At 40.4% G+C, this 12,460-nt stretch overlaps 1 protein-coding gene across 1 annotated transcript in view; it reads left to right on the top strand.

The window, feature by feature from the left end:
• Positions 1–1,414: 1,414 nt before the first annotated feature.
• KIF14 (kinesin family member 14) overlaps positions 1,415–12,460 on the top strand; it is a 66,171-nt gene continuing 55,125 nt past the window's right edge. The window contains exons 1-8 of the mRNA XM_018569509.1: positions 1,415–2,519; positions 5,117–5,371; positions 6,547–6,631; positions 7,732–7,830; positions 8,479–8,531; positions 8,671–8,701; positions 11,504–11,611; positions 11,701–11,817. Of these exons, the coding sequence (XP_018425011.1) occupies positions 1,438–2,519; positions 5,117–5,371; positions 6,547–6,631; positions 7,732–7,830; positions 8,479–8,531; positions 8,671–8,701; positions 11,504–11,611; positions 11,701–11,817 (1,830 nt within the window). The 5' untranslated portion in view covers positions 1,415–1,437. The remainder of the gene's footprint in view (positions 2,520–5,116; positions 5,372–6,546; positions 6,632–7,731; positions 7,831–8,478; positions 8,532–8,670; positions 8,702–11,503; positions 11,612–11,700; positions 11,818–12,460) is intronic.

Genomic DNA, 12,460 nt, shown 5'->3' with positions numbered 1-12,460 from the left:
AGATAAGGCAAATAGTGAGACATTTATTTTAAAGGCTGAGGATTTAGATACACCTACACAGATAGGCTTTTATTTGAGTATGTGAGTTAGTATTTATATGTTTATATGTTTTCTTTGCCTGGGGACACCTTAACCATACTGCCTGCATTGGCTACAGAAAAGCGGAATGTAAAACATCCCTGCTACACAAGTTGGCCTTATGCTAGTCATTCTGAGAAGTTTCTGTTTTCGAAGCAATTGCTGAGCGCTCAAAGCTCATGTATAGTCCTCTGTGGACTAAAAGTATCCTTTTGAATGCTATGTTTCAGGTTATGCCCTTGATCAGCATATTTTACAAAATGCCTGATTATTTCTTCATAGCATTAACGGCCAGGCAAAACCTTTTTTTTTTTGTTTTGAATAGAGTTAGAAGGGGTTACAGACTCTGCCCAGTTATCGCTGTCTGTGAACCCATTGATGAGATTTTGGTTTATTTCCAATTTGGTCACCAGAACAGGGAGTGATAATGTACCTCATTAATAGAAATCTAATTCTGCCCATACACGGATTTCTCTGCTTTAGCTTGCTGGAGAGCTAAAGAGTGCGGATGAAGGGATCACTCCTGCCAGCTATTGTATTCAGACAGTCAGCAGCTGTCGCAATGCCATAATAGTATCTGCAGCTGATTGACTGCAGTTACTGTTCTGCTGTCAATTTTCCTGTTGGTGGTGCCAACGGGACCACCCACGGACGGCATTTCGGCCGATATAAACAGGAAAGTGTCAAAATTTCATCTGTGTAAGGCCACCTTAATGAAAAATTTGGATCCTCTGTTTCTGTTTGCTTTATAAATGTGCCAGGTTATTTACATGTTTCTTACTATTATTGCTGCAGTAAGGGCCGGTTCACACCTAATCCAGTGCGTTATCACACAATTAGTGGCTGGAACGCACATTAAAATTTTCCCTGCACTCTGGGGCGGGAGGAGGGTGTGGTGGTGCGTTGAAGTCAATGGCACTGTAGCCACGTCTCCTGCCCTGCAGTGTGTTGGCCCGCACCAGAATGCATGTCGCAGCAATGCCTGCAGTGCGGTCCAATGCGATCACAAAGAATGGTACATGCATCTGAAGCTATACTGCTTTTTTTTTTTTTTTTTAAATACCCCCATGAAGACTTAACAAACAGTGAAATGGGCATATTTACTTACAAGTATATCATGTGTAGCCCACATATTTCTGTACTTTTATAATCTTCGGCAATTAGTCATATTCACAAATGAAAGTTTAGTGACTGCTGTTTTAATCTGCTTTTTCCCCAGAACACGTTCAAGAATTAAACCTTTTCCACAGTGTTTGAATAAATACCATGATGAGATACCATGAAGCCAGCTTAAATGTATGGTAACAAGATACATTTGTCATTCCTCCCAAAGAACTCCTTCTGTCAATTATTTGTGATATGTCACAGAAAGGGTACCATCCTAGTAACACCAAAGATATAAATAGAACATATGTAATCTCTGCATGCAAAAATGTTGGGTCTCTAGTAACACACAAACTGGAGACAAAGTTTAAGCTTCAAAAGAGGGAGACCATAGTGAAAGAGCCCCCAAGCGTAGAGAAGGGCTCAGACAAGGATGTCATTCAACAGTCTGAGCCTGAAAGACGTCTGACCTTGCAGAGGAGGCTAAGAACTGGATCCATCGAAAAAGATGACACAGATAAAAATCCAGATGAATGTGGTAAAGTCAAAACTCTTTTTGGAAAGCAGGAAGTGAAGTCTGGATTACCACAATCCAACACAGTCCCCATTGCATCCAACCATCCAGATGGATGTGGTAGAGTCAAGACTCTGTTCACAAAGCAGGAAGTGAAGTCTGGATTACCACAATCCAACACCGTCAGCAATGCATCCAACCTTCCATATGAATATGGTAAAGTCAGAACTCTTTTTGGAAAGCAGGAAGTGAAGTCTGGATTACCACAATCCAACACAGTCGGCAATACACCTAACAATCAGTCTGAATTAAAGACAAAAGGCCTGAATAGTGCAAATGGGAAACCATTCCAACCAAAATCTCTTGTAAATGGGCTAAAAGCTCAAAATACATATGTGTCTAGGTCTTGTGAAGATGTGAAGGGGCTTTCTAGTAGGAATGTAAAGGGAAATGATGCATCTAATGGCTCTGGCAGCACTGGACAAGATATAATTAGGACACCCGTCGCAAAAAATGGAGGTTTGGATAAACCAAAAACACCGAAGAGTGGAGCGACTGGGCTGTTCAGGTCTACATCAACAAGGGATGTAAGAAGCCCGGCCATAACACCAAAACGCCCAGTGAGCACATTACCTATTACTCCGAGGAAGACACCTGGTACAACCAGGCGGCAAGAAAAACCGGAGCTAACCACAACTCCATCTGAATCCTTACAAGTAAGAGATGAAGCAGTCAGCTTACAACTTAATTATGTAGATGAACCTCACAAAGAAGAAAACTGTGCGCTCGCTGTTGCTGTGAGAGTTAGACCATTCAGCAAAAGGTTGGTAAGATAAGTTCCTTGATGCTCCATAGTTCTATACTGACTTCTTATTCTAGAAATACTTTGTTTAAATTTTTTTTAAAGTAGGACTATGGTTCTTTAAAAAAAAAAAAAAAAATTGGGTTATTATAAGTGCATGTGCACTTGGTTTTCTCTTAACCCCCCTGCAAAATACCCGGTGATCCTGCCAGTCAAGTCCACCCAATGCATGTGATGGTGTGGTAACAATGCCGCACTGCTCCTGACTTCAGAGCAGAGTTGCCACTCCTATGTAGGCTTGGTCTGTTTGCACTACAGTGGGATGAAAATACGTTTTGGGGGTGTGGTTATGAGCATTGTTACTGCTGATTCACAAGCTTGTAGCGTGTCCTGGCCTCACCTAGTTCTGCCCACTGCTTTCTGGATCTACAGCACTGCTTCTACCGGAAATGTGAGGCACAAATGAAGGAGGATTAAGCTCAGTCTTTGAGGCTTGTGACTCACGTAGTAAATGGATTTGGTATTTGTTTATACTGTCATACAGAAGCCTTTAATTACACTTGTTATTAAAAATAGAGCTGATATTTTTATAATCAGGCTGACGTTATATTGTGTTGATATTTTAGCTGCAAATAGTGGAGATGCTTCTCTCAACGCATGCAAAGTCATGACAAATGTCTTCATTTTGAAATATCTCTTAAGACCTAACTACTGACATATGTATGTTTGTTTGAATAGAGTGGGCAGGTTTGATCGGATTTTTATTTTTGTCTGTGGCCCATTTGGGGAAATTTTCCCAGGCTTCCATTGTGACGCCTACTGTATATATATATGAATGTGGTTTTCACTGTGACAGGAAGGAACAGACAGCTGACAGGAGGTGGGGGTAGTGCTCTGCAATAGGAACACAGACGGCAATAAAATTCTGATAATCTTTCCTAGTTTTATCCAAAACAAAATAAACCCCCTTCGCATCCAGGCTATTTTTCAGTGTTCAGAGCTGCAGTACTTTGACGTTTATTCCGTCATGCAACGCTGTACTGAAATACATTTTATACCATTTTTTTGGGGACAGATAGAGCTTTCTTTTGGTGGTATTTAATCACCACTGGGGGTTTTATTTTTTACTATATTAAGGGAAAATTACGAATTTAAAAACAAAACAAAAACTGTTCCCCCTATATTAAATGATAAAACATTTATTATTACCCAATTTTTTGGTAAAATATAAAAGACGGGGTCATGTCAGGTAAAAAGACACCAAACATGTCAAGCCTTAAAATTGCGCGCGCAAAACCTAAAAAAACTACAATACCCAAAATTGGCCACAGGCGACGCTTTAAAAGCTTTTACCGCTCATCAGTTTAGTGTTATCAGTGATTGATAGCCCTAAAATGATTGCTCTCACTCCGACGTTCACGGCGATATGTAACATGTGTAGCACAATTTTTTTAACTTTTTTTATGTTTTTTTACACTTATTGTTATTGCTATTACTTAGGGGGATAACAATCCCCCTACATAATAGCAAAGGCACACTGACAGGTCCTCTTTATGGAGACATTAGGGGTCTCTCAGACCCCTAATGTCACCTGGGGACCCCAAAAGAAGCTGATGAAGCACAGATCTGCTTCATCAGCTTCTTCTCTCTGGCTATAGCAGCCAGATGACTGACAGGTGAATGCGGAAGTGATGTAATACACATCACTTCTGCAAACAGACCTCGGAGGGAAATCAGCAAGGAGGAAGATGCTGACCTCCCTCGCATCTTACCCCCTGACACCCTCCCGAGCCGCAGATGGGGCAGCGGATTCCGGGATTCCGGGATTGAAGGTGAGGGGTCGGGGGGGGCGGCGGTGGCACTCGAGGGGGACACGCAGCCAGCAGATGCATGCGATCCGTATGCTATAGAGCCGCCAATCGTGTGTATGTGAAACCGCCGGTAACGGCTCTTTGCATTGAACGGGCTTTTTCTGCCTGTGCACGCAAGCAAAAAAAAATAAAATATGCCGTCTGGAGACGGCAAACCCGCAAATGCGAGTCCGCCGTCCGTCCGTTTTTTTGCAACGGGCGGACGGCAACAGGTTACAGTGACATGTCAAGCCAGTTTGACATGTTGTAAAGGAGCCACCACTCCAAGCTCACTCCTGTGATGGACTACAATCTCATCTTTAGTTTACAAATTTGTATTGAGATTGTAGTCCATCACAGGAGTAGATTGGAGCGATGATTACTTTACAACATACAGGGACCATGGGGAAAAAAGTAGCCACCCTCCAGAAGGAAGGAACAGTGTCAGCACCAATTCAGAGATGATTTGAGGATCTACAGCTGAGTGATACACAAATAAGATACATTTGTATTAATAGTTAGGGTACTTGAATGCATTTTTAAGATTAAAGTCCTTAGTTTAGTGTCACTTTTTTTTAAGGTGACATTATTTTAATAATCAGATAGCTTGACAGGTGATGAATATTTTGATATTGGGGCACTAACATAAGTCACTTTGTATAATTGTATTTTTATAAATATACCATTTAATGTTTTTGCTAAAGAACATGTTTTGACTAGTAATGTAATAGATGTTCCTGTTAATAAAAATATCTCTGGTTATTCTAGGGAAAAGATTGAGAATGCCACCCAGGTGGTATTTATGAGTGGGAAGGAGACCGTTGTTCAACCCCCAGACTCCAAGGAACGCCATAACTTCCTATTTGACTTCTCATTTTGGTCCTTCAATAAATCGGATCCCAACTATGCAGGGCAAGAAAAAGTATATGAGAAGCTAGCTGTTCCTCTCTTAGAGTCTTCTCTCCTGGGATACAATGCTTGCTTGTTTGCCTATGGACAGACTGGATCTGGGAAGTCCTACACGTATGTATAAGATTGGTGAGGTCTTGTTCACACCAGATGCGTTAGCATACGCTGGGCATGTTCCAACATACTTTATAAACAAGGCAATTTGCTTTGCTTCCTATTAAAGGAGAACTATGAGGTGAGTGAAAATCACTCAGCCTCGTAGTTCGAGCCGACGTGTGACAATGAAACTGTCTCAGGTCGGCTCAATAGATTGGAAAGTGAGCGAACACATAACGTCGCTCGCTCACTTCTCGATCATTTCCCTGCAGAGAGCCGTGACTGTCAGTCACAGCTCCCTGCAGGGATCCCCCCTCCCCTGTCCAATACTTATCTGCAAACAGACCTCTGACCAGCTCTGACTGGCGGAACGGACGGGGGAGGGAGCGGGTACAGCTGGCTCTGCCTCTAGATAGGCAGAGCCAGCTGTCAATCATGCAGACTGTAATGTCGGGATCCGTCCCAGCTGCGGCGGTCTCAGTATACTGAGCTTTAGGTCACGGGAAGACGCTAGTTTGTGTCCTCCTGTGACCCTGGGGAGAACTATGGGGAAAAGCACTGACCTCATAGTTCTCCTTTTAAGCCTTTGCCCTGAAAAAAGTACTATGTGACTAAGATTTTATGAGACTAGCAAAATTAGTTGTATGTATAGTATATATTTTTACGACATAGAATGGTTAAAACTTTATCAGCTTTTTTTTTTTTTCACCATCTGGGAGATTTCCTGTTTTGACAGTGGTCATCAGGACAAATAAAAAAGGGGAATCTCCCAAGCAGGACACGGCAATAAAAACCTGAAAATGGTTCTGATCGTTCACCACTTCATCCAAAAGTAAGAAAAAAAAAAAAAAAGGTTTGCCTTTGACTCTCTTTAAGATGTAATTGTACCTTTTGGCACAGTTACACCTTTTTTGTAGCTTGAAGTGCTCCCAGTCCCTCCAGCCAGTTTTATACTTACCTGTCCTAGATCAAGCAAGATACCACTGACAAAGATGCTTGCTGAAATCTGAGCCAGGTCTGCAAATATGCTGTACATTCTTTCTTTAGTGAATGGAGAGAGCACATTGCCTGGGCAGTTGTAGGGAGGGGCTTAATTAGGACCTTGAAAACGTTATATGTTGTAATGACCGAATATTCTCATAAAACCATCTACAACACTGCACTATACACTGTCTCTTTTGCTTTTGCTGCAGTATGATGGGTTTTGATGAAGAAGTAGGCATTATTCCAAGATTTTGCAATCAACTCTTTTCCCGGATTCAGGCGACAAAGCAGCAGGTAATGAGTAACCATTGTGTTCTACAAGCTGTTTTATTAGAAAGTGAAAAACAAACTGAACTGGAACTCTGTACAAAGGATATGTAATTAACAGTTCTAACCTGGAGTGACCTTCAGGCACTGAGTTTCGCATTAGGCGCTTGCCATTCTGGTAACAAGTTAGCCACTGAGTTCTTTCCAGGTCCAGATCCATTGGCTACCCATATCTTCCTGTACCATCCAGATCTTTGCATGGCAGGCCATTTCAGTTCTCTCCAAAAGGGATGCAAAATCATCCCTGGTGGGGCTCTTCCTATAGTGCCAAAGATCCTCTATCCCACATGGAGAAGTAGAGTTGTCCGAAGTGGTAGGAGATGGCGCTTCATGTTGGGCCGAACGCACGCTGTCTGAGGCGTGAGGAGACGACATGTTGTGTGCTTCATGTGTTTTCATGGACCTAGATAAGTATTTAGGTGGCTCAGGCAGACCATCTTCTAAGCTCATGGTCCCTAGGATCCGGTTTTCACCCTTCCCTTTCAAGGTTTAATCTACAACAAGATCTGTAAGTGCTTTTTGGTCTTCCCTTTTTTTTTTTTTGCGTCGGGCTACTGTTCCCAGATTTGCAAGGCTGCTACCTGGTCTTTTAGTCACACGCTATGCCAGCTGATGCCAGATTTGGGCGTAAGGTCATTTGGGCAGTCCCCAATTACTGTTTTATTTTTCTTGGGGTTGTTAGCGTTTGTATGCTATGTTGCCCAGCCCTCAGTTCCACTGCTTTTTGGAGGTCCTGATGGTGCATGACTTACTGTGTCCTTCAATGGAGAAAGAAGGAAATCTACATTTTGTCCCATCCCCGCATTGTTTATGCTCCCACTTTCAGTACTGCTTTGCTACAAAACTGAGTCGTGCTAACTGCAGGACTTTATCCTGGTCTAGCCTACAGTTTTTGTTTTGTTAGCCAGTCTCCAGTCCTTCTCCTGTAGGCAACAGTATAACCCGAAGCATAGTGAGTGCAAAAGTCCTATTATTTATTTAAATTTTTTTACATATTGAAAGGCGGGCATTTTGGGTTTTAATCAGAATATGTTTTAATCTAATATACCTTTTTGGCTTTGCTATAGATCTCTTTTCATCTGGAGATGAGCTACTTTGAAGTGTACAATGAGAAGATCCACGACTTGCTGGTTTTTAAATCTGATAATGAGCAGAAGAAACAAGCAGTAAGAATTAATAGTAGATCAATTTAAAGTTTACAGTGGTTTGATCCAGTCAAAACATTTTTTTATATGTAATTATTAAAAAAAAAAAAAAATGAAATGTATATGTTTTTGATGCAATTGGTAATATTTGAGGGATACATGGTTTACTAGATGACACTTATTGGGGTATTTGGCCATATTTGGGACACAGTTAAACAATTTTAATATTTTCTTTTTTTGGGGTCATAAATTATTGTGGTTACATTCTATTTAATATACTAATTGATTTTATTTATTAGCCCAGTGCAATATTCTGACATTTATTTATACGTTGTATATATCACTTGCACAGCTGCTTGAAATATATGAATGGAGGTAGCTTGGATAGGGGTGTGGATACTTTTCTGTACAGGTTCAATAAATAGTACATATTTTGAGTTATTAGTGTGGACGTTTCTGAAAGTATAAAGTGATGTGACCTTCACATTTTTATATTGTATAACATTTTTCATAAGCAGGATTTTGTGTACTGCTTCGACGGGCCAGGGCTGTTTTGGCAACAAAAGGGGGACCTACTCAATATTAGGCGGGTGGTTTTAATGTTATGTCTGATCAGTGTGTTTGTGTGTGCTCATTTAAAAAAAAAATGTATTATTATTATCTTTGTAGCTGAGAGTACGGGAGCATCCACTGCTAGGACCATATGTGGAGGATCTCTCAACGTAAGCAGCATTTCAGAGACTATTTGGATTGTTTGTCAGTTAAATCTGCTCATTATTAATAGAACAGAAAGTTTTAATGATAAAAAACAAATGTTCTGTTCATGAATGCTAATACAGGTTTTTTTTTTTTTTTTTGTAGCAATGTAGTGTCTTCTTTTCAAGACATCCAGGTGAGAGTTGGTTCTTGTGCTTCCACCTGCATCATTTACATGATCATTTTGTTCTCCTTTTGCTGTATGACGCTTTCAGTGGTTTGCTAGAAGGTTCCACCTCCACTATGGCCAGTTGTAGTGGCTGTTTTACTTAGGACATACGTGACATTGGTTTTGATACAACCCGGATATGAAAGTGGACCTCAAATCAAAAAGTGAGGATTTGCTTTGTTCTAGGGAACCTCTAGGAATGTTAATTGTGCCTAAGCAGCAGCCTCATTTTTTTTTCTTAACTCCTTGAAAAATAAGAGCACATTTCCTGGCATATGAGGGTGCTTAGACATGACTGTGCGTATAGTCCCAGAACTGCATATCTACAATGTGAATTCCAGACATTACTGCCTCAGACTGCTAGTGTCACAAGATTTGGAAAAACTATTGTACTGCTCACTTTTCTAATGCTGAAGACTGAATGTTCAGAAATAAAGGGCGCAAACCAAAAGGTGAAAGAGTCTAAACATGTCTTTAATTTTTCACAAATCAATTTATGTAAAAAACTCCCCCTTCATCAGGGCTACAAGATAACAATGAATACAATCTCAATAAAAATAAATGTATATGTATCTCAAAAAACGCCAGATTCTAATAACTGATACATTCTCGCATGGGAAGTAATGATGCATACAAAAGATAGGATTAGAATAACATTTATATAACCTAAAATCAAATGTCCTCTATTTTTTTATTTGTTTTTCTTTTAAAATGTACATTCTGAATAAACCCATCTTTTTTTTTTTATTGTTGTCTACTACAAAAATGATACATTTGCACTAAAAGTGGAACCACAGATTTTGCAAATATTCATGATTTTAAATGGAAAAAAATGTTTTAACAGGCAAACTTTATCTCCTCTAATAGTGCCTACAGATAAAGGTGATATAGCAAATGGCACATAAAATTGACATGGTGTATTCATTGTCATGATCTGAATTAATGAAAATGCAGATGTGCATATGGAAAAAATAAGTACAGGGCTGCATTTACCACCATTTTAAATCCATGGCATTGGAACTGGTTTATCCAGATCAGGTGCCCGAAAATTACACCTACTTAATAATTATGCAGGCTGTAACTGTCTTAATTAAACCTCCGGTATCTAGGGTCTGCTATTCTCTATTGATGTATGGGGTGTTGTCATGTCAAGATCAAAAGAGCTCTTTAAGACCCTGAGAAAGAAAGTTGTGGATGCTTATAAATCTGGCAAAGACTTTAAAAAGATCAGCAAATTATTTGAAATTAGTCACTCCACTTTGAAGAATATAATCAATATATGGCTTATATTTCAAATGACTGCTTATTTGTCCAGGTCTGGCTGACCCATCAAATGTAGCCCAAGAGTTGACTGTCTAATATGAAAAGTCTCCAAGAATCCCAAAATTTTACTACAGAGTGTTCTGGTAACTCTTGCAACAGTTGGGATCAAAGTGCATGCATTTACAATCAGAAAGAGACTGCACCAATTCAACTTGTTTGAGAGGTGTGTTAGAAAGAAAGCCTTTGCTGTCAAAAAAGAACATTAGAGCAAGACTACAGTTTGCCATTAAACATACAGGCTTCAGGGCCTGGACAGCTTGCAGTCAACCATTCATTTTGCATCATATTAAAGTGTGCTTGGTGAGAATGTGAGGCCCTCTGTTCCAAGTTTGAGCTGCAAATTGATCTTGACACAACAATGGTTTTAATCATACTAGCAAATCCACCAAAGTGGCTCATAAAGAAGAAATGGAGGCTTATGGACTCTCCTACTCTTAGCCTTGATTTCATACCCATTGAAACTTTTGTAGGAGGATTTTGAAATGGGCAATTAATTACTGGAAATCCAAGAACATCTTGCAACTGAAGGAATTTTGCATGGAGAAGTGGTCAAAAACCTTGATGTCAGAGACTGGTGGGCAGTTGTACAAAGTGCCTACTGGAAGTAATTTCTGCTAAAGGGGGCAGCCCAGCTTCTGATGTCAAGAGTGTACTATTTACTACATCATTGCATCTGTTGATATTTTTGTTGACTAAATAATTGAAAAGGCTTGAGGTTTATTTAATCATATCACTGTTATCAGGGGCGTAACTAGAAATCACAGGGCCCCATAGCAAAATTTTGTATGGGGCCCTGTCATTTCTAATTATACCCCTTGCAGAGCCCACTCGAGATCCCACCTGAGGGTGAACTTGCAGAGCCCACCATAGACTCTCTATGGTGGGCTCTGCAGGGTCACCCTCAGGTGGGCTGGTCGCACTCCTTACCTGTCTGCCTCCTCTTCCTCCACGGTCGCTGATGGGCCCCGCCTCCTCCGTTGCCGGGCCCACCTTCTTCGTCACCGGGCTCCGCCTCCTCCCCTGCTGCCGACCACGGGCCTCACCCCCTCCTCCACTGCTGCTGCTGGCTCTCATTGACTCTGTGGAGAGGAATGCGCTGCTGCACAGATTACTGTTAGTGATCTGAACAGCGGCGTGTTCGTCTTCAGCTGCCAGTGAAAGCCATAAGCAGAGGATCCCATAGCAACCCAGGAGGCCTGCACAGCATCTGGCCGGGCCCCACTGTCCCCCAGGCCCCATAGCGGCCGCCTGGGTCACTATAGTGATTGTTACGCCACTGACTGTTATCTGTAGGCATTGTGCGAATAAAGTTCTACTGTTTGCCAGTTTAAATCTGTTCAAAAAGTAAATTTTCACGAGGTGTAGTAAACATTTTTTTTAATATGGCTATATAAGGTAGTTCTGTGCCCAATTTTGTGTATAGATCTTTATTTCTTTGTATTTTAGAGTTGGCTTGAGTTGGGCAACAAACAGAGAGCCACAGCTGCTACAGGGATGAATGACAAAAGTTCTCGATCTCACTCTGTGTTTACACTTATCTTGACCCAGACCAAGGTAATTGCTATCCTAGTCTTCTGGAAAAGGTGGCATTTCCTCCTATAAATGTAATGAAATTCACCCTCTCAGTGTATGTTCTTCCATAGACGGAAGTTGTGGATGGGGACGAACACGATCACAGGATTACCAGCCGGATCAGTCTTGTAGATCTTGCTGGGAGTGAGAGATGTGCATCAGCAAAGACCAGTGGAGACCGTTTAAAGGTATGAATCTTTTAAGAGCAATTTATAGCCTTGGGAATGCTGAAATGTTACACAAAAAAACATTACATTTTAATGGAAATCTTTTGAAAATTTCTAAGTGTACTTGTAAGAAGAAATATGTAATGTATTCAGAAGCTGAAATTTAAAATGTATTGTGTTAGCCAATAAATAACATCAATGTCATTCAGCTGTGCCTTCATTTATGGGGACATAGTATTTAAAAACAAGTGAATTGCTGAGCGCAGAATCTGCCTTTTTTTTTTTTTAATTTAAAAATGTACACTTAATATTTCTATTTTTTCTCTATTGTATTTTCATCTTGGCAAAATCAAGTTTCTATATTCTTATTACATTGAAATTAAGGACGCTATTGATAAAGCATCGGGTATCATCTGGCAGTTTATTCCACCACTGTTTCACTGCTATTTTGTTACTTATTACTTATTTTTTTTCTACCACTTTAAAATCATAAAAATTTGAGAAGTGTATATAAACGCTAACCATGAACTTCTTTGCTCTGTTAAACCTATTTATGCCCAATTTAAAGTGTATATCAAAAACATTTTATTTTCTCCATAGGGAGGGGAGGGATTAGAACCCCTGTCAAGTTTTACTGCTATCTGGGGCTCCATTTAATAGATAT

This window comes from Nanorana parkeri, unplaced genomic scaffold (genome assembly GCF_000935625.1).
Source record: "Nanorana parkeri isolate BGI_ZX_2015 unplaced genomic scaffold, ASM93562v1 scaffold1346, whole genome shotgun sequence".
In the NCBI taxonomy this organism is placed as follows: domain Eukaryota; kingdom Metazoa; phylum Chordata; class Amphibia; order Anura; family Dicroglossidae; genus Nanorana; species Nanorana parkeri.
This window is presented reverse-complemented; position numbering and strand designations above follow the sequence as displayed.